Source organism: Botryllus schlosseri, chromosome 13, assembly GCF_051294905.1.
Source record: "Botryllus schlosseri isolate E-star chromosome 13, Bs_hap1, whole genome shotgun sequence".
Classification (NCBI taxonomy): Eukaryota; Metazoa; Chordata; class Ascidiacea; order Stolidobranchia; family Styelidae; genus Botryllus; species Botryllus schlosseri.
Genome location: NC_137248.1, coordinates 5,003,708 through 5,029,163, shown reverse-complemented (window position 1 = coordinate 5,029,163; position 25,456 = coordinate 5,003,708). Strand labels below are relative to the sequence as shown.

The 25,456-nt window shown below is 40.3% G+C and overlaps 3 protein-coding genes across 4 annotated transcripts in view; all 3 read left to right on the top strand.

Moving 5' to 3' along the window:
* Window positions 1-25,456, top strand: part of LOC145453621 (uncharacterized) — a 181,558-nt gene that overhangs the window by 62,546 nt on the left and 93,556 nt on the right. The gene's annotated exons all lie outside the window — the stretch shown is intronic.
* Window positions 1,555-10,339, top strand: LOC145453624 (uncharacterized). 2 transcript variants are annotated; one of them, XM_080331598.1, is made up of 7 exons: window positions 1,555-2,232; window positions 4,859-4,976; window positions 5,707-5,913; window positions 6,082-6,305; window positions 6,496-6,661; window positions 6,784-6,990; window positions 9,708-10,339. In XM_080331598.1, exons 1-7 carry the CDS (start codon window positions 2,164-2,166, stop codon window positions 10,139-10,141), a joined length of 1,425 nt encoding a protein of 474 aa, XP_080187724.1. In that variant the 5' UTR covers window positions 1,555-2,163; the 3' UTR covers window positions 10,142-10,339. The 2 variants fall into 2 exon arrangements, with proteins under 2 accessions (XP_080187724.1, XP_080187725.1); XM_080331599.1 differs by having other exon boundaries at window positions 1,562-2,232; window positions 4,914-4,976.
* LOC145453623 (uncharacterized) lies at window positions 13,393-24,881 on the top strand. Its single transcript, XM_080331597.1, has 7 exons — window positions 13,393-13,889; window positions 14,417-14,540; window positions 14,742-14,948; window positions 19,499-19,722; window positions 22,474-22,645; window positions 24,036-24,242; window positions 24,300-24,881. Exons 1-7 carry the CDS (start codon window positions 13,824-13,826, stop codon window positions 24,758-24,760), a joined length of 1,461 nt encoding a protein of 486 aa, XP_080187723.1. The 5' UTR covers window positions 13,393-13,823; the 3' UTR covers window positions 24,761-24,881.

Genomic DNA, 25,456 nt, shown 5'->3' with positions numbered 1-25,456 from the left:
CAACGGGTCATGTTCTATCGTCATGAACTAGAAATGTGACGTAATAGCTGATCTTCTACCCCATGGTAGCTTTTAAAAGTGATGTGATAGTGAAGTTTGTTGAGATCCCAGTGATTTTTACAGTAGTTTTAGATTGAACTTTAAGTTCTTATATCTAAAAAAATATATGGCACTTGAATATATTGTTGAATACTTGAAATTCCAAAATGCCGTCGCGGGCCGCACAGAATGCTCTCGCGGGCCGCGTGTTTGAGACCTCTGTCATAAGGGATATATACACAGGCTATATGGACACGACCGGAGTGAATAACGACGACGCATCTTCAAAGCATCAACTATACAGTATTTACCGCAGCAAAGACGCAAGGCACAAGATTTTCGGTTATGTTGAGAAAATAGTGACAAATAACATAACTACATTCCAGGCTCCAAGAACTATAGTTAGTTGTGTTAGGATCAGTAACAAATATCGTCACTCCGTCAGATAGACCTGTGTTATGTACCTGCGTTGTAGGCCTACACCATCATATCGCAGATGCCCGGCTTGACATTAGGGCGGAAATTTAATTCATGTTTATTAGGGTTACCATATGTTCTTTTTAAAGAGGATTTGTCCTATTTTTTGACTTTTTTGAAAGTGTCCTCAGAGGACGACCAAATGTCCTCTTTTTTGAGGATTTGTCCTCTTTTTTGAAAATTCTGGTCAAGTGTATGTGAAAATTGAACTGAGATATAGGACATCAGTACTCCAGTAACGGTCCGGCGGGTCTTTCGGGATTAGATTCAGAAGGACGACCCCGTTTTTAGTCAACCAAGTACAAACCTGGTATAAATTTACCAGTTTTTCCGGATTTGACTCCGGCATTGTAAGTTTGGATTCCCAGAATATTCCCAAAATATGGTAACCCTTATGTTTATACACAAAGTCGTAAGCTGTGATTCACAATATTACCTATACGTGTCATGAAAAGTTGATGTCATCACTGCAAGATGGCGTACCAGGGCACGAACAATTTAGGACTTTCAACGCTGTCAACTCATCGTGTGATGTCACATTGGAACAGTGAAGTCATTTTCCTTCTGCAACTGTAACCTAGAGAGTGAACGATGTTATTATATATGCTTTCTAAATTAGGGTTACCATACGTCCTCCTTTACGAGGATTTGTCCTCCTTTTTCGGGTATTTGAAATTGTCCGCCGAGGACGCCTATATGTCCTCCTTTTTAGCAAATCGTTATTATCCAAAGATGTTTTCAAGTGCTCATGGCCAACGTCTGCTACGCTGCTGGGATTTTGGTACAATTTCACCAAAACCACACTCTAGGCGAAAACCCGTGTGCCACCCCTGAAGATGTGCGGGTCTGAATATACAAATGCACACGAAACCAGCAAAACCTATACCTCAGACTTATACCGCGGTATGAATCCAGTACAACATTTCAATCCAAATTATGCATGTACGTAGGAACGTAGCAAGGTATGCACGTAGGCACGCAGAATTTATGACCGCGATATAATTCTGAGTTTGGTTGTGTTTTCCTGTAGGCTATTACTACTACTCTTTTCGGGCCTTTGGGTATGAATACACAGCCTTTTCGGTAAGAGTGCATGCTGTGTTATCGACTTCTACACATGATTGATATGAATACACAAATTATTCGCCTGAATGCATAGATACTTTTGTATAGTCTGACAACGAAATTCTACCATTTCAAGTATTCGATATTGAAATGTAGGCCTATTCTTGATCGGGACATGACATTGAGCAGTGAGTATAATCTGTACACTGTGTACAGCTATTGTTTACAAGCCGCCGAGAACTTGTTTGTTATAAATATCATCGCTGCAAGTATGCATTCATTCTCTTTGACAGACTATTTATGATCATTGCAATGTACACGAAATTAATAATTAATCCTCAAATCTCAGCATTGATCAATGTTATATGTGTAATGGCGGGGTAGATGACACAGACGCTCAAGCATGTATAGATGTCGGAATTGTAATTGCTAGAATGACGAGATTTAAATATAAATAGGAGATCTAGTATTGATAATTTGCTTTGTTACTTGCGTGCCTCTTAAACTCATACGTTAATTTTATTCAGTTGTTAGATAAGAAAACTCTGCCTATTCGGGGATATCCACAAATTCCTGACAGTGATGTCGTCCACATCCTCCGAATCAAATTCGAACGCTGACAGCGAAGTTGATGACGCAAAGGGAGTAGAGGTGATTTTCGAATTCTTAAAACAGATTTTAGATTTTTCATATAGGCCTACGCCTACCCATCTCGCTGTATATTGTGCGCATTGTGCAGGGATGTCAAATATACGGCCCGCGAAGAAATGCTGAGTAAGTGCAAAAATGCAAATAATACACAGCAGATTTGTATCAAAATTGAGGTTTTTAGTAAGAATTACTAATGAATCGCAATTTCACTATTTCCCGTGACCAAAGGTTAGGTCGGCCGTCGAGTTTGTTGTGTCACAATCACAATATAGTAACGCGGTCTATCTCACAGACAACAACCATAACAACAACAACACGGACGAAAGTCTTTCTAGCAGATGACTGTATTCAATCCAACTATCACTTTATTTTTGTCAATTCTATTGCAAATAGAGGCGTTGCTAAAATAGAGCCCCTGTATGATCCTTAATATTAAATTTGGTGCATATGCTTGGTATTCAGTGGCGGCTCGTGACAATATCGGGTGGTGGGGCAAGGGCTGCAAGCGACTTTTTATTAAGATTACGTCACGATGGCGTTTTCCAACGTAAACAAGTAACTTAATGATGGTACGGTAACATGAATTTCCCGGCAACAGTGAGTTTAACGTATGTGCCACGAGAGGTCCGCCGGTGAGCTGTGACCTGAAGTGTGGTAACTGCGTAAACGGCGTACGGAACAAAGATTCAACACGGTTCATGTTCGCACTAGACCTGACTAATTATCTGCAGAAATGGAAATGACTATAACTCGAGGGATAGCGTAAGCCTAATTGGAAAGGTCAACGAGTTCGGACAGAAACGCAATTGTTATCTCATAGATTGGGCCTGTCATATTGAATCCAAAACATCATTCTGAAGAACTAAGAATAGCAGCCTCGGAAATTCGGTGTCGGTACAGCATAGGAGATTTTGGCCTTGAAACTGGAGACTGTAATACGACACATACGGCTTTATTACTGTCTATAGGTCTGCTGCAAAATAGCCTTTGGAAAATATATTACCGAATAAATACGTGGATGAAAGCCTTAAACTTGGTACACTGTTACATGACATCATCGAGAAGTGGCCTCATGGCCCTTTTCGGTATGGTACACTGTCAAAATTAATGCGAACAGACCAACACCGAATTTTGCGTAAAATTTACTGAGGAATAGGCTGATCAAGTGATCAGCTGTTAGCCGCCATCGAAAACGAAATAGCTATCGCGTTTGACAGGGGGTTGTAAGCAAATGGCTTGAAGGCCACAATTTCACGGTGAAATTGACATTGGAGAATATAATATCAAAGTAAATATTTGAATGCAAACTGAGAATGATATCATCATCTCAGTTAACGTTACCGCAGATACACCGGCTTTTGCGTGAAATCCGCAATGCGTTGTAGGCTAAAGTGTCAGATCGGAGCACATCTCTACCATACTCGACCTTGAAAACGAAATTACTGCCCTAAACATTGAGTGTCAACCTTGAGACTTGGCCCAGCGTTCGATACTGAAATCAAGACATACCGTGCAAAAGCTTATGACGGATATAGGTAAGGAGCATCGTTAAAATCAATAGAGACCAATACCGGCTTTGCGTATAATCTGTTAGCGATAAATGACGAGTCAGCTCTCACTCGAATTACGAAACGAAATTACCACTAACACAGTTCAGTGAAAAACTTAAAACTTGGTACAGCGTTCGATACTAACATTAAGACTTACCGTGCCAAATGTCACAACCGATCTCAGTATTGAACATCGTCAAAATCAATGGATACCAATACCGGCTTTTGAGTATAATCTGTTTGCGATACATGACGGATCAGCACACACTCAACTTCGGAAACGGAATTACTACCCTAAACTTTAAGTAGAAACCCTGAAACTTGGGGCAGTGTTAAATACCACCATCACGACATGTCATACCAAGTTTCAAGAGTTTTCATGGTGTGAAACACCATCAAAATCGACCTATACCAGCTAAGGTCGACTAAACGCATATGACGGTAACCGAGTTCAGCTATAGATACGATTGTTACATCACACCTTAGGGGCACAGAGTTATTGTGCCCCGGTTGCTCGGTAATTTTATGAATAGGAGAGACTAAATCACCGTTTCTTTATTGTGCGCGGCTTTGAGATAATAGACAGTGAAAGCTTGTTATGAGCGCTACCGGGGCATGCCCCGGCTAGGCATTCGCAAAGCGAAAACACAGAAGAGAATTCGATTTTCGCAGAGACTTCGCTATATATGGGCATTTACAAGCGAAAGGACAAGAAGAATACCATTTTCGCTGTGATTTCGGTATATATAGATTGGTGTGCGTCTATAATTGGTAAAGAATTGTTATTGGGCAGAATTTTAGGTGGGGCAATGCCCCAGTTGCCCTATAGGACGAGCCGATACTGTTGGTATTGGTAATGAATGATACATCCCACTGAAAATAAATAGTGTGAATTTGTGGATAACATTTTGGCATCATTTGAGTCGTTCGGCGCACAAGCGATCAAAAGTTTTGAATCCGGCCTGCGACTCATGTAATTCGACAACCCTACTCTATGTGGCTGGGTATGGGGCTTAACCCAATTCCATGGATCCACGAAGTAGCCAGCAATTTTCTGCTGCAATTTCGCATTATAGGCTGTTCAGATGAAACGGAGTTTGGGCATATTGAACACATCGATCTTTATCATAGGATCAATCTGTGGCGGAGGAATTCTAGCCATACCACAAGCCATCGTTGATTGTGGCGCGATTGGTAAGAATATTTCATGATTGAATTGCTTATTTCAACTGTACAATGTATGTTCCCTGCTCATTCAACGCGTACATATATATGACGCTGTCTCACCTGTTATCAGCCATCTAAAACTCCTATATATCCCTGTCTTTACTAAAGAGCTGAATCCAGATGCGATTTGCGCACTTGGCCATTCGTCTCTTACGTTTAAGCGCAACATAGTCAGTATAGCCAACTATTTTTACATTCACATTGTCTGATTACTCAAGTAATATTTCATTTAGTTACTTCCGTAGCCTTTCACGCGTAAACAGTTACTCGTTCATTTTGAGATTTTGACTGTTGCGCCCATCCGTTGTTATTGAGGGTAATTTACTACATCATGAATCTTGGACTCACCAATCACGTATAACTTAAGCAATTTTAATTAATATGAAATGCTTAATGAGCGATATTAATACTAATTTCATCAAATTTAACGTTCATGAAGATTTCATGCAATATGCATGCAATGGTACGTAGAATAGAATACCGGAAATACGCTAAAAGGCATATATCAAGTTCAGATTATTATTACTTTCATAATTTCAAAACACCACAGGATTGTGAAATGTAATACATATTTCTTGATACCCATTCAGATTGTGTATGAAGATATATAGCTGTATAGTGCAGCCTTGATTTCCAGACTATTTAGTACATTTAAGTGCTCTGTGACGAGCAATTAAGAATATAAAATAAATTCCAGGTCCCATCGTGTTGATTGCTTGTGGCGTGATATCTGCATATACTGGCACTTTGCTCGGTAAGTGTTGGACGATGCTGAGATCTCGATATCCGGAATACAAACAGATGAGAATTACCGATCCGTACCCAACGATCGCATATCGAGCTGGAGGAAAAGTAGCAAAGTATGCTACCAGGGCGTGCATTGATATTACTTTATTTGGTGGCGGTGAGTAATGGCTAAAGCACATTGTAGATGGTCTAACTCGAATTACTGACACCTATGCTGGGTGCTAGTGTACCTATCATCTATTTATACATTTGCCGTTGGATATTGAGCTTCTCACTAATACTGTGATCTGGTTTCGCGTTCTATTTATTAGTTTCCGGCTTTCAGCAACCGTGTTCATTCTCCTCGTCGCTGGCAATATTTCGGAACTGGTGTATGAATTATCCGGGAAAGAGCAAAAGTTTTCACTCTGTTATCTGCTCATGATCACCGTTGCTGTATTAATTCCAATCTCGTGGCTCGGAACTCCCAAAGACTTTTGGCAAGCAGCCGTGATCGCGGCGTCTACGAGCATATTGGCAGCAATATTTGTTTTCGCAAGTTTAATGCAGGTATAGGAGCTCGGGTTGTGTTTGCGTAGGTAGGCCTACGTAGGATTGATATAGATGGTTGGTAAATATATAGATCTACTTTCGACAATCTACAAAATACATTTTAATTTTACCGCATCCTCACAAATCAAGACGCCGTGAGATCACATTAAAAATACTGCGACACCTTGTCTTTCTCTAAATAATTCAGGAAGATCCCGAGAAAGTAATCCATTCAAGTCCAGAGTGGTCCGGATTTTTCAGTGCGTTCGGGACCATTCTGTTTGCGTTCGGAGGAGCAAGTATATTCCCAACGGTGCAAGTGGACATGAAGCAGCCGCGGAGATTCCCGACATCTGTTGTGTTAGCTATGTTAAGTATGTTTCTGGTCATATGTAAAGTATTTGTACATCATAATGCGGGTGTCCACTTAAATTTGCGAGTTATCGGAAACTTAATGCGCGTTACAATAACTGATGTATCTAAATTCATTTCACAGCTGTTCTTGGAGTATATCTGCTTGTGGGTGTGTCGGGTTATCTGGTGCTCGGAGATGACATGCAACCAAACATAGTGGAAGCTCTAAATGCTGGTTGGATATCCTACGTCGTGAATATCTTGATTACAATTCACTTGATGATGGCGGCCGTAATCGTAACAAATCCGGTTACACAAGGAATCGAAGGCTTCTTTGGAATACCCGACAGTAAGATAGATATGTTGGATTCTGAAATATCCATTGTGTTTTCTTTTGAAAATGTTAATGTTTTCATGTTCCTGAGTACTTGACCCTTAATCTAATTCCTCGACCGAACTACACATACGAAATGTCTTCATTGTCCCATAAACACGATGAGCCTGGATGGCAATTCGGAATGGAAAATAATTGCAACGAAATGACCAACGTCGCAGATGCTGTGATTAAGGTTATATTTAAAACAAGATATGTTTTAAAACACGTTGTTTATTACATGAAAACCAGTGGTTGTATACGCGTACCACTATATGTTGTGGTACGCGGGGGAGTCGTGGTACGCGAGTAACTACATCGAACTTATAAATTTATGTATTGAAACAATATTCAGATCGAGATTTCTAATTTGCCTTGTATCCAAGTAACGCTGGGTTTCATGGTCCCATGCTGTTACTGAGAATCTTCAATGTAGTAATGAACTAATGGCAGATACAATCTAGATTTCTCGCTTCGTATGCTCATCTAGGGCCGGTGGTTGAAATTTATCAGACGTACAGCGATGGTCATCATTGGGCCTTGTGCAACCGCGGGTCAAGTCAGGAGAGATTCATATACTCCCAAAAGCTCACACAGCTTATTTTATAACAGCTGGACGAACTTTTTTGGACAAATATAACAAATTCCTGAAAGAAATCTCGGCCTACGCGCCATTTGCTGAATCGAGCTTTATTAATTATTATCAAGTTTTGTCACGATTCCAAAAGATTCCATATCAAATCAGTGTACCAAATCTTGCCTTCGCACCATAGAATTTATGCCAAACTGATCTCGGTACTGTAATCCTGTGACCCTCAGCACTTTCGAGCAATCAGCCTCTGTTCCGGTCGACATAACGAGATGGTACCTGAGCTCGGTTAAAATGCTCGAAATGGTACGCACATACGAAAAGTTTGGGAAGCACTGTTTTAAACAAATGCTATTTAAAAAAATGTTTTTTTTTCAAAAGTTGTATAATTACTAGGGATGGTGTGAACCTCTGAAAGGTTCAGGTTTGTGTGAACGCGAACATTTTTGAAAGGTTCTGTGTGAACACGAACGTGAACCTCATGACGTCACGTGACGTCATATTCGTAATTCCAACCCTACATTTCAGTAAAGTGATAGCCTATAATGCACACGATACCTAAGGACCACTCCGTCCACATAATGCCACAATGTTGAAGTACATATTGACGTTTTTAACGTCGCCGAATGTATCATCTGGGGCAATAAAATTTTATAATAATCCCATAAAATCAATATCTTCCGTCCCTGTGCCAACAATTTCGACGAGGACTGGCAAGGGAATATAAGCTTACGCCTTAACGGACTAGGCCAGACCGGACAATGTATTCGGGGTGCGAGTATTGTTACGTTGATATCGAGCAGAGTGTAAAAAGGGTTCCTATACTTGCTATCGATATTACCCCATGGCCCATTGACAAGTTATACATCAATAGCCAACACCCCAATCGCATGGATTTCGTTTTTATGATACTATAAACATATGAAATCAAGATCGACCCGGTACGCCTGCTAGATTTTGTACATCAGACAACGATATCAATTTCATTGATGGGTTGAATAAGCATCATTCGCTGACTTCCTACATGTAGTGTATTTCGGTCTTGGCGTTGTGTGATTGCGGGTCAAGCTCACAGCAGAGCGTCACGAAATATTCGAGCAAACTTTTGTAACAAAGCAAGTAAAGTTTCTGAGATTGTCAAGGTGCATGCTCGTTTAGTGTTGATTTTTTATGCTGTCAGCGCCATGCATATAGTGGCCCGCAGTTGAAATGCAATAAATATCAACCAAAGATGTTATAATGAAGTGAAAATTGTAATATCTGAAAAAGGTTCACAGTGCAGAACCTACCAAGGTTCGTTTGTGAACGTGAACCTCTAAATATCTGAGGTTCACACACAGAACGCGAACGTGAATCCCACGTTCACACCATCCCTAATAATTTTGTCATAATTGTGTAAATTGTGTAAAAACATGTAGTTATCAGTCTGCGGACGACTTGCACCATATATAGTCGAGGTATACGATGTGGTGTGGTTGAAAACCTCGATATCGTCGTCTGTTCAACAGTTGTATCACTTAGTGATCTACCACTAAAACGGAATGGATGTTCTGATGATGACGACCGCCGACCGTGAAAATGGTACATGACGATGTAGTCCTGGTCAAAGATGCTTTTGTTCGGTTTAAGACAGAGGTCGGAAACATTTAGTCAAAGGAACCACATAAACCCTATATTTTCAGTTGTGTTCCTTGAGGAGCCATATAAAAATGTCAATGCAGTGTGATGTAACGATTGGAGATTCGTGACGTCATGGCAAAAAACTTACAACACATGCTTTAAACAAGGGCCATGTTTTAAAAATGTTTATTTTGAGTTGATTTTTTTTAATGCAACCCGAATTGTGATGTCACACGAATCGTGTCACCGTGTCAAAATAAATAATCTGCGAGAAGCAAGTGCGGCTGTGGTTAAGCCCGTGGACATTACCTGACCCGGCAACGGCATGTTCGTTATCTCTGCCAGCACATTCGTGATCTGAGCATAGATGTTATTATTGAGCCCTGGCAGTAATATTTAACCTTTGCCTGCAGTCCGTAAAATTTCACAGCATAGAACGAAGTGTGATACAGGCCTACTTTTGACGACATTGTTTTCTTGACAGAGTTTACAATCGGCAGAGTGCTCGTGAGGACAGGGGTGTACCTTCTCTCTCTATTCATTGCTCTCTCTGTGCCACATTTTAACATCATCCTTTCACTACTCGGCGGTTCAACGATAGCGTTGACGAATTTCATATTCCCACCCATCTTCTTTTACTTACTCTCACGACAGCGCAATCCATCCGACGCTTATGGCGACCCTCCACAAGACAACGGGATCGACGAACCCGATGAAGCAAGCGACATACAAACCCCGATTGACTGGCAAGTGGAAGAGATACCAATGCATGTGAAGGTCATGCTGGCGGAAATTATACTGCTTGGAATCGTCGGCGGGATATCGTCTACCTATTTCTCGCTTGCTGCACTGGTTACGGGAGATTCTGCATTCACTGTGCCTTGTTACGTCAATATGAGTGTTGGAATGCCTAGTTGACATTTTTGAACAATTTAATATCTTTCAATGTTCTGTAAAAACTGGTAACAGTTCTAATTCATATAATATAAATATATACAATTATGCATACTATATACGACTTATAAAGTCGAAACTTGATGTCTGGTACATTTACATGGCGATGTTGCAAATATTTGTGGGGTGTGGAAATATACATACTATTTTGCAGTCACTGAATCACAAATGAAATCAATGCCTCAGATTGCATCCATCTGGTTCGCAGTTCACGTGGTATGTCAATAGGTATATTTTGCTAACTGACAACTACGTAGGCTGGTAATTGGTATTAGGCCTAATCCGTATACCGCCTGCTTTCAGAGGTGGTCAAAGTAGTAAGAAAGCTACTCAAGTAAAGGTAGAAGTAGCGACGCAAAAAATCTACTCAAGTAAGAGTAGAAATTGTACTTTTAAAAGCAACCTAAAACTACTTGAAGTAGAATTGGCTGACTTTAAATATACTCAAGTAAGTAGTTGTGAAAACGGTCGTAATTCGTTCGCATGGACTGTCAAAAGATGTAAATTCAGCTATGCGGAAGAGAACTTGATTCATATTGATGCATCCCAATAAGTATCGATTTTCGACAGAATAAGCATTCGTCCGCATAATGCAGGGTTGTAACCAAGTCACAAGGTTCCGAGTCACAAGTCAATCTCACTTTCATAGTTTTGACTCGAGTAAAGTCGAGTCAATTCACCATCCCGTCAAGTTCGAGTCCAAGTCACTGAGTAGAGGGTCGAGTCCGAGTCATATTGTTGTGACTCGAGTCCAAGTCATTGTGTTCACTGTTCATTTGTGAGTTCAATCCGGTTCAGCCAATTTCTCAACTCTGTTCGAGTGATCAAAAGCGCACAAGTACAACACACGCGCGTCCACGTCGTCCAAATATCATATGATCGACCGAAAAGATCATCGCTTCATCAAATATGCCGGACCTGATGTGTGGAACAGTATCCCGCCGGCCATCCGACAGTCGGCGAGCATGTCCACATTCAAGTCGAAATACAAGCAATTACTACTAAATAAATACAGTCCATCCTCAAGATTACCGGACCACGACTGACCTATCGATCTCGCTTCCCATGACATGCCGCCCTATTTCTTGTCGGATTCTTCTTCTATACTATCTTCTTTACTTTCATTCAGTGTGCATGCCTCCTCTTTACATCGCCTAGGCCAAGGTGGGTGTCAGATTCCATAGACTACTCCTTGTCGCTTCGACATCTTCCTGTCTTTTCATTGTATCGCATTTTGTGGTGTATTGAACTGATAAAATTGCTAATGAACCAATGATGATGATGATGATATAGAATGGATCGCATTCATAATATCGCCATTTTCCTCAGTCCTAACAGTTTCTGGCCCTATTTGTTATGTATCAGGACAGATAGACGAAATGCCAACAATGTGGTTACTTTACTATTATTCGAAATAACAATGAAATGTCTGTCTTGACCGTCCTAGTCTCGAGTCATGACTTGGTTCGAGTACAAGTCGAGTCAATACAAAAATTGACTCGAGTCGAGTAGAGTCATTTAACAGAATTGAAAAATTGACTCGAATCAAGTCGAGTCACCAAAAAATCGTGACTCGAGTCAGACTAGAGTCATTACAACCCTGACATAATGGAATGCAAATGATAGTATCGATATCGAAAGGCGATACTAATCCTTTGTTTACTCGAACACCCCGTTTAGAAAATATCATGGCATGGCGCCCCGTCCCCCATATTATGAGGCCCGTAGTTTAGTTGAAGTGCAATACAGAGAAGATGCACCGGATACGATATTACCAATTTGCGCAATTAGTATACATTAATAAGAAACATGGTGGATTGTAAAAATACCATTTAGTGTATTATTTTCGGAAAACAGAGGCATTAGGCTACTACACCTGTTTTTATACTTCAACATCTATCTTCTTCCAACAAAAGAAGAGAAACTAATTAGAAATCGAAGTACAATACTGGGAATTGAAAGAGAAACACAAATACTACTTCTAAAAAGCGTAAAATATATTTCATGTCTTTTGTCCAGAAAGTTTCACCGGTTGTCTGCTAAAACAGGTGTAACGCTCAAAAAAGTCAGACTGCAGTTTTCCAAATTAGGACAAGCCATGGGCTGCTACATTACGATATGATAGGTAATTGCTAGATTGCGTAACGGTAGTTTCAAACGTTATAATGGGCCATATTTACTGTCTTAAATATTCCATATGGGTGACAATGAGGTATGAACGAAACCGCACAACCCGCTACCGAAATTATTTTCACTGATACTTTTGTGAAAACATATTTGTCACTCCATATCTACTGTGCGCGACAAAATTTCTGGGCTTTATTTGACTTTTATGAAAATTAAATGCTTATGCTCCGTGAAAACAGCCCAGAAATTCCTCAGGCTATCTTTCTGATTGGACGATTAAACTACTTCTACTGGACAAACTGAAAATAGCGAAAAGTAAGTAAGTAGATCACAAAATATTACGAAGTAGAAATAGCGGGCAATTGGATTTACTTGAGTAAGTATCGCAAGAAGCGGAAAACTACTTGAGTACTTCAAAAAAGTAGAAATACTTCGTTACTGACCACCTCTGCCTGCTTTACGCAAGTCGGACGATCAGACGGATATTAATTGTCTATGCCTACGATCCTGCATTCTAAAATGATTGGTAGTAGTTTCACTAACGAATGTCTCTGACGATATTCTAATGACATTGACGATTGTGAATATGCTAGCGTCCTGATTTCCGGAATCTAAATCCATTGCAGATAGGCTACCACTCTGATATGCTGACTACACCAATATTGACAGCCCAATGCGCGTGCATTGCCATCCGGTCTTGCTGCATTTTCGATGATCGATATAAGACTTACGTTGTATGGATTTGAAACGAAATCGTATCACGTATAAAGTTGTAGAAGACGTTGCAGTAACGAAGTGATTGACGCATAAAGTTGATATCAATACACGACGGCCTTCATGACTCAGGTCGACTTTGTCCCTTTCTAATTGTTTACCGAAGTCTGCAACAGTTAACTTTGAGTAGTGAATCAATGTATCATAGGTAAGGTGTATGAGCATGCCTTTGGCGATTTTCAAAGTGAAGTTGAACGCGAAAACACAAACGCCATGTGCACACAAATCTAGCCGTAATTTATCCTCGATACTGAAATCGTAGAGTCGATCTGCAGCAGAGAGATATTATTAGTACGAATTCAGGGCGACGAGGCACAGGTAATAAAAGTGTTTGTACTGAAATTGCTTCGTTATTGTCCCGCCGAATGCAACAAAAGTTTCGCAATGCAAATATGAAGGTGACTGTTGGTAACATCAATGCAATGGAAGTGAACTATGACAGTAGTTTTGCAACTATGCATATGGTCTGACAATAAGAGTTTGAAAGTGGTTGGCTGTAGCGACAAGGCTAGAGACGATTTAGTTTCCAGGCTAGTAACAGAATACACGTATGGAATCAATTCTACGAGAATTAACAATCAATACAGATTAACGGCACTGGTAATCATGTCTGATTTTTTTTTATATAGGTATCAGTTGTTTTGCAGTATCATAGAGAGTGATACGTCGTGGTAAGGGATTCAGGAACACGTCACTTTCCTCACCAAATATTATAAAAGTATTATAGTGCAACGCACGGACTAACATGGCAGATTCCTCCAAGGCCTCGTTTAGAACGAATTCCAATTCTGGCTCAACAACAAATTTACTGGTAAGTGTACAAGGCAGTGGATGTTGGGTATTGGCCTTTCGTCCATGTTTTACTCTTTTAGCAGATGTGTTTAGTGTTTAACAGGTGTAATCCGACCACAATATTATTCAATTCAATTCAATTTAGTATTAACAATTTATTCATTTCAATACACCACAAGACTGCGATACAATGAAAAGATAGAAAGGTGTCGAAACGACTTGGAGTAGTCTTTCAAACCAGACACCCACATGACTTGGGCTATGTGAAATATACTGATATGTGGGAATCTGAGAATAAAAGGTGACTGTATTGCTTAGATTAATTTTCGTAACAGATAATGTGAATGAATGTAGATGGTTGGCTTCACCCGTACCGTACTCAACTCATATTCGAATGCCCCTAATAATGTTAGTAAAACAGTGTTCCCCCTTCACGATATATCAGGTCATCGTTTTCGCTATACCACTGCATATCGTGGGTGTCTTCTGATTTAATTTTCAGTCATAGGGTATGTTGTTTTCTTTTCCATGTTCGACTTCGGAAAGGCATTGCCAGCAAATTCGGTCAACGGTCTCACTGTCGTTACTGCGATTATATTTATTGTTGGGTCGATATGTGGAGGAGGAGTGCTGGCGATACCACAAGCTATTGTGGATTGCGGAGTTGTAGGTATAAGGTCGTGACTATTTCTGGTATAACTCTACCAACCGAATATGGTAACTTTCGTAACTTTGTGATATTGTGGAAAGTTCGCATGAGATGATTGAAGAGATTGTGTGATTTTTTTCTAACACATCGACCGTCTGCACTTCACAACGTCCCACAAGTTTCTACAGATAAAGTTATACTTTTCTCAAATACATTTGAAAGGAGCCCTCGTAGTCGTCGCTTGTGGCATCATATCAGCGTTTACCGGGTATATTCTGGGAAAGTGCTGGACAGTATTGAAAATTCGATATCCAGAATACGAAGATCAAAGGATGACCGATCCATACCCGACCATTGCATTTAGAGCAGGAGGGAAAGTCGCGAGAATCGCAACTAGGATATGCATTCACGTCACTTTATTTGGAGGCGGTAAGTGTGGTGACTAGCGCAACGCAATGAGCTAAATCAGTGGTTCTTAACCTTGTCTCCAGCGCCCCCCAGGGGAGATTTGGATTTTGAAGGTGGTGGAAGCGCTCAGGGGCGAAATGGGGGCGCTGGGCTCAGCGGCGGTAAGGGGGGCGCTGAAGAAAAATTGCCTCGCAGTAGATGGTTCACTAAGGACACATGGTTATATAGTAGAACAATAGTTCTATATATCTCTGAGTTCTCATTGCAAACTAACATTCGACAAAATCTGTCAAATCACAACGTTTTTCGTAGCGCTCATCGCGAAATATTAACCGACCATGTTTCCATGAATGCAGTGGTTTATTTTAATTCATGTAAAATTAATTTGGCGTACTTTGGATTGCCAATTCCCCGTTATAACACTCCCGTCACACTAGCTACTCGACACCTTCCTATCATTTCATTGTATCGCAGTTTTGTGGTGTTTTTAAATGATGAAAATATCAATAAACTGATGCTTATACTGATAGCTCACGTTATTTCCCTCAAAAATATTTGAACTAGGTATTTTAGTCTGCAGCGCACTGTGTGTCGAAATCGAAAATCCACTGTAAGCCACGGTACAACTTTAGAGAGTGATGACTGATGACCGTTGTACATTAAAGATATTTTGAAGCATGTTGGCCAAAATAATTAACTAAATATACTTGTATTTGAGAGCTACAAAATTAAATCGTTAGAATATTTCGTATCTCACGGATTATACTGCTTAGTGTTGATGATGTTGTTAGCCCCATTCATGTTAAAGTTAAGAGCTTGGTGCAGGACTAAATTTGATGTGAGCAAATCTCTATCACATTCTTAGTTGATTTAGTAGTCACACAATGCAATAAAACAAAACAAAACTTATTACAATTAACTTCTCCATATTGCCAATCGCAGAGGAGAATTCGGTATGTCCACATCGATCTCGAACCAAACGCTATGAGCCCGTAAGCCTTACCCAATAGTTATAACAACCTGGATTAAATCCCGACAATAGCACATACAATTATACAACAAGGCTGTTCAAAAATGACTTTTTCTCTCAAATTGTACTGGCTACTTGATAAAATTGGTAGGTTACCTAATTTAAGCCTACACACCAAATTTGGTTCAATTCCAGCCAGTAGCCGCATTGCTACAGGAGAAGAAAGATTCTATTTATTATAAGAGACTAAATAAACAAAAATTTCAAAATTTTTCGTTCTCCCCATCAAAGTGTTAGGTTGTCTATAGGAGCGATGTTCCCCAAATTTGGCTCAATTTCAACCAGTGGAAGCGGAGTTATTGCCGTCGAAAAATTTCGATTTGAATAAAATAGTGGGCACACTTACAATAAATAATTGAAGAATTGGTCACCGTAATACCATTTTATTGATAATCCAAATTTTTCGACGGCAATAATTCCGCTTCTGCTGGTTGGAATTGAACCAAATTTAGTGAAAATCGTTTCTATAGACAACCTAACATCTTCATATGGAGAACACAAAATTTTAAATTTTTTGTTTATTCATTTTTTTAATAATAAATTGAAACTTTCTTCTCCTGTAGCAATGCGGCTACTGGCTGGAATTGAACCAAATTTGGTGTGTAGGCTTAAATTAGGTAACCCAACAATTTCATCAAGTAGCCAGTACAGTTTGAGAAAAAAGTCATTTTTGAACACCCCTATTATACAGTCAACCCAACTCCAGCGGCCAGCCTCCAGGCCAAATTTTGATGCATCAACCAAAAATTTCATAAAATCCGAACATCCGGACTTGAACCGACGACCAATATCTCGCCGTAATCAGGAAATGGCGGCCTAACCAGTTGTGCTACTCGGAAGGCTCAGTCGAGAAAGGTGACGGTGATATTCAAATAAGTCTATTCGATTTCTCAAAAGTAAAAGAAAAAATTGTTTTTCGTTTTCACCTGACTTCATACATAATCCTTCTCTTTGTGGATGACCACGTGGTTGTCTTACATATCAATTTCGGCATTCAAACAAGACATTACTGAGCTTGATACCTTTACGCAGTCGAGCGCACCGAGACTGGAAAGTTGTCGTTATAAGATTAGTCGAAGTGAAGTCCCAGCCCGAAAACGGACTTCGACCACTTCAGTGTTGGGATCAAGTCACTGCCTTCGAGTCACGAGTCATTTCGAGTCATTGCACATTTTGACTCGAGTCAAGTCAAGTCAATCGATTTTCGAAGGTGACTCGAGTCAAGTCAAGTCACTCGATTTTCGGAGGTGACTCGAGTCAAGTCGAGTCAAGTCAAGTCAAGTCACGAGTCAAGTCACAATTCAAGTCAAGTTACGTTTTCGAAGTATGAAGCATGATTACGTCATTGCATTTTTCTAGCTGTCTGAATTACAGATTGAGTGGTCATTGATTCTGAAGCGATGAACGAATACAGACTTAAATATACACGCAATAAGGCGCCATATCGCCCACATATACGTAGAACTGTCAGCTAAAATAGAGAATAGAGAAACGAATTGATAAGATGCGATACATTACCCATTTACACATATTGATATCATACAATTCGATTCTGCGCCAATGGTTGAGGAGTATATAAACTATATCTATTAAAATTTGTGAAATTTCAATAAAACAAGAGGTTTGGTTACGGTAAGAACAGAGAACAGAAATGGATATTTTGTTATTAAATGACTTTACTACTATAGTTTACGACAACGTAAGCTGTAATCTTCGATCACTTCGTTTGTGGTCAATTTATTTGTGAGAGAACAATGAAGGCTCAGTAAAACGTACTATCATTAAATGATTGGTTGCTGTCACGGGTTCCAGCAGCGCTTCGCAAACAATCCGAAGATATGCAAGATACAGTGATTTTTATCGACACCGATAACTTGATGACTTGAAATTGACTCGTGAATTTTGCTCCGAGTCACGAGTCAATCCACATTTTTGATACGTCGAGTCAAGTCAAGTCAAGTCATTTTGGCAAAGTGACTCGAGTCAAGTCAAGTCATACGAAAAAGGTGACTCGAGTCTGACTCGAGTCAAGTCATGACTCGAGTCATCCCAACACTGCCACTTACCCATTGTTTCTACTACAGTCCTTAAAATAGTGGGGCGCCGGTCACAGACAATTTTCGAAAGGGGGCTCTGGAGAAAAAAAAGTTGGAACCACTGAGCTAAATGATCCAATTGACTAAACTCTAAAATTACTACAGTGAACATGCACAAACAATATATGCTTGTATGGCAAAATCATACGCTATAGCTTTTCGCAATGACATTGGCAAATACCGGTACTTGAGCATATTCAACCATTCTTTACGTCAGCATTCATGCATTGCATGGTGACCGTGATGTTGAAATTTTATTGAACGATATAACATAAGCCTCTTTACTTCGCCTAGGCCAGTGGTTCCCAGCCTTTTTCGTCTCGTGCACCCCTTTGCCGATATTTGAGCTAAAATTCCCCCCTATGAAAAAGTTACCTGTGACTAAAAAAATGTGCTTTTTAACGCGCAACCATTTGTTGACTGAGCAATTAATGGCCAAACATATTCAGATATGTCTGAACTATGTCGAATGCGGACTGCACTAAACTTTGGTAAAGTACAGTTAAATTTGACCGGTCATATAGCCGCTGACGAAAAATAAATCAACAAGTCCGCTTGCTATGGACTTGAATTGAATCGATGAATTTGGTATGTTTTTCATGTTAGCTCATATGTTGGCTTAAAAAGTTAAACAATTTCACTAGCGGCCCTCTTGCTGACTTCGGCTTGACGTTGTCCTGCTTAGTAGTAATTTGGTCGAGAGGCTGTCGCGGGCCCAACGAAATAGTCTCGTGATCCTCCATTTATCAGGGGGTGTAATATCTACGGAAGGCATTTAAACATACACCTAGCTTGGAATCCGCCAAAGAAACACACAATTCTTAAGAACTAATTTCTACTTAACAGTTCTATACCATAAAAATCTAAAAACCTTGTAAACCCAGTGTATCTTCCGATACAATACCAAAGCCAGATTTCCCCTAAACAATTTAAGCCAGATTCCCCCCTCATAATTTGAAAATCCCCCCTCGGGTTGGGAACCACTGACCTAGGCCAAGGTGGGTGTCTGATCTTAGAGACTACTCCAAGTTGTTTCGACACCTTCCTATCTTTTCATTGTATCGCAGTTGTGTGGTGTTTTGAAACGATGAAAATATTAATAAAACTGATTGATTGATTGTAGCTTTATATTGTTTTACGCCACGACCGAAAGCCCTTGCATACTATGGTCGAATTCGTGTACTGTGGGAGTAGTAGCTACACCAGAGAATCGAAAAAATACCGATAAATAAGTCGATATAGCAGATACGACGATGCAAGTAGATAAAGATGATGCATCGTAATGACTATACCAGTAATGAATAATTTGGTGGATTGTGCGTATGATACGTATATAACTTTATGCATGATCTCGTGTATTGGTATTCTCAATATCGCGAACCTGCGAAAGTAATCTAATAAATCAAATGAATGATTACTTTCTGTCTACGATGCTTTTTTCGCAGGTACCGTCTTCCTCCTTCTTATCGCCGGCAATATTTCGCAATTGATATACGACCTAAGCCCTGACCACAAAGACTTTTCTCTGTGCTACTTGATGCCAATAGTCACCGCCGTACTGATTCCTATCGCTTGGTTAGGAACGCCGAAAGATTTCTGGCAGATTGCTGCCGTCGCTGCCGCTACCAGTATTCTTGCAGCGATATTCGTGTTAGCATGTACCATCAGTGTGAGTATATGGACCCATAGTCATTTGAGGCAATTATAGAACGACCCTGTGTCGATACATTTGACCTAATAAGGCAGAGGTTCTCAACCTTTTTGTCTTCGCGGGCCCCTTCTGGACCCTCTCACGTTTTAATTCAAATTTAGCTCAATTATCGTTCAACCGCCATCTGTCCCGTGCAATTATTTACTGTAGGCTAGTCATAGACAGTAGGAAAATGGCTTTTCTTGGAAGTAACATCATACTATTGTAAAAGTTGGGCAGACTTTTCTTATTTCAAAGCGAATTTTACAGCTGCAATTCTAAAATACATTCTCACATCTTGAAAGTCCGCGCCTTCGATTTGATATGAATGAGTGCCGAAAATACATGAACACAAATTTAGGTGGTGGCGATAAAAACGCGTAACGCATCCTACGACACCTTAGAGCTGGGGTGAACAACCTGCGGCCGGCCGTTGAAGGAAATTTGTGCGGCCGGGGACACGTAATTCAATTAGTATGTGTTGGCGGCCGTCGACCACCGTCGGCAGTGCAGATGCGAACAACAGAGGAAAACGATGCGCCTCATATAGAAATGCTAATTCGGAATCGTGTGGTCCTCACTATACTGACAATCCTGATAGCAGGTCAAGAAGTATCAGCCTGCAACAAAGTGACTAATAACAATTGGCCCACCCAAAGATGCATCATCATTTGTAACTCAAAAAGCACCCCCTCAATCAACTCTACCGGTGAATCTGATCACGTGGGCTGAGAAAGGTAAATGTTTGATAGTAATATGTAAAACTACGAATATAAATGACAAAATTCACAGGTGAATCTGAAAAAATTTTTCGCGCTTGGCGCGACTGTCTACAGTCCCGTAACATCACCAGTGACCACTCCCGATTTCGGTGCGTATAGTAAGCCGAGCTTAGTTCACAATTGACCGGAAATGAATAGACACTTGTACATGGGTATTTGGCGTCCAACTAGTTCATTACAACTATGACCTGGAATGCGGCCGTAGGCTGCATGAGTAGTCGAAATACGGCCATGAATGGCAAAAAGGTTGGCCACCCCTGCCTTAGAGCTATCATCTCAGCCCAATGCGTTTGTAGCAGTAAGCTATTGGCAATTTGGCAGTTCGCACAGTAGGATATTTTATCTCAGACGGCGATTCTGTTGACGTGAGTCCTGAAGTTTTAGCAGTTATAAAGCGCAACTGCTTCGTGATTTCCAAAATTTAGAAAAATACAGATTAGGTTGTCAATCATTTTTCAAATTTGGAGGTTACGCGGACCCCCGACAGAGAACCACCAATCTAAAGGCGTGAACTTTAATCTGAACTAAACAAGCAATTTGGCATAACGTTTCGCCATTTGAAAAGAACTATACAAGGAAGGAAGGTGGTTTATTTTCGTCTGCACCATCGCAGCGCTTTGCCGATGTCGGTGCGAAGGAGCCGTCAGGTCGTGAAGTCAGCACCAACATATTTCCTCTCCACAGTCCATGCTATCCCGAAGTGGCGAAGGCCTATCTAGTGTGACCCGGCCTCGGCTCGAACCTAGAACCAACCATTCGAGAAGTCATACACGCCTTACCACTAAGGCTGAGCTATTATCTGGTCGCAAATACATCCATCATCCAGTGTTGGGATGACTCGAGTCATGACTCGACTCGAGTCAGACTCGAGTCACCATTTTCGTATGACTTGACTTGACTCGAGTCACTTTGCTAAAATGACTTGACTTGACTTGACTCGGCGTATCAGAAATGTGGATTGACTCGTGACTCGGAGCAAAATCCACGAGTCAATTTCAAGTCATCAACGCTGGTGTAACCCGTGAGAGCGACCAATAATTCAATGATCGTGCGTTTTACTGAGCCGCTATTGTTCTATCACAAATAAATTGACCACAAACGAAGTGGTCGAAGCTTACAGCGTACGGTGTCGTAAACTAGCATAGTAAATTAATTTAATAGCAAAATGTCTATTTCTGTTCTCTGTTCTTACCAAAACCAAACCTATTGTTATATTGAAATTGAATTCGAATATAGTTTATATTATCCTCAACCATTGGCGGAGGATCGAATTGCATCATATCAATTTGTAAATGGGTAATGTATTGCGTCTTATCAAGTCGTTTCTCCATTCTCTATTTTGACTGGTAACTATGAACTGCGGCTATGCAATTACTTACGTAGTTTAGCAGTTCTACGTATATGTGAGCGATACAGCGCCTTCTTGCGTGTATATTTAACTTTATATTCGTTCATCTTTTCAAAATCAACGACTACTCAATCTGTATTTCAGACAGCTAGCAAAATGCAATGACGTGATCATGCCTCATACTTCGAAAAGGCAACTTGACTTGAATTGTGACTTGACTCGTGACTTAACTTGAATTGACTCGACTTGACTCGAGTCACCTCCAAAAATCGAGTGACTTGACTTGACTCGAGTCACCCTCGAAAATCAATTGACTTGACTTGACTCGAGTCAAAATGTGCAGTGACTCGAAATGACTCGTGACTCGAAGGTAGTGACTTGATCCCAACACTGCCATCGTCCCGTGATTGTCTGCTGATTGTCATACTGCGGATTCAAAGAGTATTTTCTATTGAAACGGAATTGGAAAATACTCAAAAAGACTGCCAGAGAAGCTATATAGATATCTAATATTAATAGTGTAAAAGCAAAATCATTGGAGCATTGTGAAAACATCAGATTCCAAAATGCCCATGGTAGCATATTATTGATGCTTTTCAGGCAATCCCGGAACACCCATCGCCTCATCATTCTCCTCCCACTCCGTCCGGACTTTTCAGCGCCTTCGGTACCATATTATTTGCATTTGGCGGAGCAAGCTGTTTTCCGACCATTCAGGTGGACATGAAGGAGCCACGAAAATTCCCCATAGCCGCAATCATAGGAATATGCGGTAAGCGTACAGTTGATTTTCAATATCAATGTTCAATGTTCTTGATAGTTCAATTTCGCGTGATGAAAAAATTCGGTGATTTTCACGAGATCCATACCTTTGTATTGCTAGATTCAATACTACGGAAGCCTACGTTGGTGGCTCTAGCAAGGAGTCTATAGATGAACCAACACTGTAGCTGGGATCCGAGAGTGGCAGTTAGTTGCACTCTAATCAATAACCCCACCCCTTAGAGAAGTGATTCCCAAACTGTGTGCTGCCGCAGATTATCAGGTGTGCCGCGAGTCTTTCTGGGATTTCGGAAAAACATTGCATAATATTCAATATAAGGCATGCAGAGTAAAAAGCGGTCCAAGTTCTTCAGCAAGCTGACGAATAAGCACAACTGATCATTTCAAATTGTCCGTGAAACCAATCATGGCATTGAAAATGATTAGGGTAATATCCTCATAACTTGGCGACTATGTCTGGATAAAATATTTTGATTCGTTTCAAATCAACCCATGGACTAGTAATCGCGGCGCAAATCATGAGCACATTGTCTAACAATACTTCTCAAGATTTGCTGCAAACAAATATACATAGCTGGGTTGTCAATCCATTTGGAAGCCATAAATCAAGCGGTCGTTTTGCAGAAGTACAGCTCATTGATTTACCAAATGCCTAATTTTTGACTATATTTTTAAGCTACTTTCATGAGAGTGTGCCGCGAGCGTTATATAATTTTTCCAGTGTACCACAAGCCGAAAAAGTTTGGAAACCACTGCATTGGAGTGTCGAGGACGGAATATATACCACTACATTCGTCACCATCTTGAAGATTTAGCAATAGTTCCGAATAACCAATAAATATAATCAGCGGGAATTATAGATCCGTTGTAATAGATATATAGATTTGACTTGAGGTAATATTACTCTGACATAAACAAAAGGACTATCGTAACGCTGGGAAGCGGTGATGGGATGATTTCCACAATCACAAATGATAAATAGGGTACGACACTATTTGGCCTGGGCTTGAAATAAAAGCTCAGGCTAAATGGGATCAGAAGGTGCCTTTCACCCCCAATTTTCGACTTAAGACACTATACGTGACTTCATTTGTGTTGTGTCCACGTCCACTACATCACAATCGATCCTTTAATCGCATAAAAATATATTCTGACGAGAACATTTGACACCCCCCTCCAACAATAAGAGATACATATTATATTCATCAGCTTTTTATCGACTGATAGTCTGTTGGCATCCACTGCCTTCATGTAAAAATGGTTCAAAATTGGACCACATAGTGTTTTCCTAAGCATGGCTTCATAACGGCACTCAAATTCCCGACTCTTGAATCGAATCAGTAAGTACTTGATTTCACCGGGCCTGTTTTATATTTCAGTCGTTATGTCAGTGTATTTGATGGTGGGCATCCCTGGCTATGTTATTATTGGAGACAATATGGAGCCAAACGTGATATCAGCAATTCCAGCCGGATGGATGTCTTATACCGTAAACTTCCTTATCACTTTTCATTTGATGATGGCATTCATCATCGTAATGAACCCCGTCGCTCAAGAAATTGAGGGCACGCTCAACGTACCGGATAGTAAGTTCAAATTTGTGATATTGATTCAGTGTTACACCCACAATATATTTCTTACAGAATTTTGCTTCAAAAGAGTGATCATACGAACCCTACTGCCAGCATCGTCAATGTTTGTTGGGGTTACAATACCTCATTTCAACGTAATTCTATCGCTTTTGGGAGGATCAACGATTTCCTGTACCAATTTCATCTTTCCCCCACTGTTTTATTACCTTCTTTCAAGGCAAGTGGACCCATCCAAGGCTTACGGACCATCACCATCCTACATCAGAGGTGACGAGTCGCCGTCGGAATTGTCTGGAACTAGATATGTCCGCGAATTGTACGTCTCGCATGAGTGGATCCAAATCAACATCCCGTTACTTCGAAAAGTTATACTTTTCATAATTATGTCCATCGGAGTAGTAGGTGGTGTAATTTCAACTTACTTTTCTGTAGCATCGTTAGTCAACGGGGAGTCTGGATTTACGGTTCCTTGCTATCTCAATGCAAGTGTCGGTAATCCAAGTGATGGTTGATTTCAATTCTCAGTTATTATCAGTTATTATCAGTTACAGTTAGTCATAAAGTTCCAACTTAAGTTCTATTGACCAGTTCCTATAAAGATATAAGGAAAAATAAAATGTTATTCTTACAATGTGTAATGCATCTAAAGATAGCAGTGAATTGAGTAGGCTTCATTCACATTATGCAAAGTTGCACCAAGTCTAGAACAAGCAGCAACCGCTCCAAAGCTTCAAATACAGTACGTTAGCGTTATAACAAAATACGACACTAAATTGTATGCGACACAATCCTCATGATAAAGCCACATTTTCTGCGTGTCTCGCTTATTGGCTATATACAGTACCTAGCACAGTGACCTAGGATATAGGCTATAAAAACTATCGCAGAATTTTTGCAATAAATTCAACAAATATTACATACATATTAGCAGATAGCTCTGGCCCCGAGTGGACCCAAAATTATACCCTTTGCGGTCCATACTTTATTAAACCTTGAAGGGGTAAAAATTTGCGTTACAGTAACTTGCAAATGTGAGTCTGTAATGATGGCAGACATGGAGTAATCGCAATTAGTAATCGTAATCGATTACGACGATTACAGCATTTTCCAGTAATCGTGATCGCAATCGATTACATTCGAAAAAATTCCGAAGTAATCGTAATCGTTATCGATTACTTCCCATATCTAATCGATTTCTTTGTGAAAGA

Bases quoted from the DNA above. Each gene is read 5' to 3' on its own strand.
- LOC145453623 (XM_080331597.1), top strand. From the start codon at position 13,824: ATGGCAGATTCCTCCAAGGCCTCGTTTAGAACGAATTCCAATTCTGGC. The intron at 14,949-19,498 runs GTAAGTGTGGTG...CTTTTTTCGCAG, and splicing joins CGTCACTTTATTTGGAGGCG to GTACCGTCTTCCTCCTTCTT. The intron at 24,243-24,299 runs GTAAGTTCAAAT...TATTTCTTACAG, and splicing joins CACGCTCAACGTACCGGATA to AATTTTGCTTCAAAAGAGTG.
- LOC145453624 (XM_080331598.1), top strand. From the start codon at position 2,164: ATGTCGTCCACATCCTCCGAATCAAATTCGAACGCTGACAGCGAAGTT. The intron at 2,233-4,858 runs GTGATTTTCGAA...TTCGCATTATAG, and splicing joins ATGACGCAAAGGGAGTAGAG to GCTGTTCAGATGAAACGGAG. The intron at 4,977-5,706 runs GTAAGAATATTT...AATAAATTCCAG, and splicing joins CGTTGATTGTGGCGCGATTG to GTCCCATCGTGTTGATTGCT.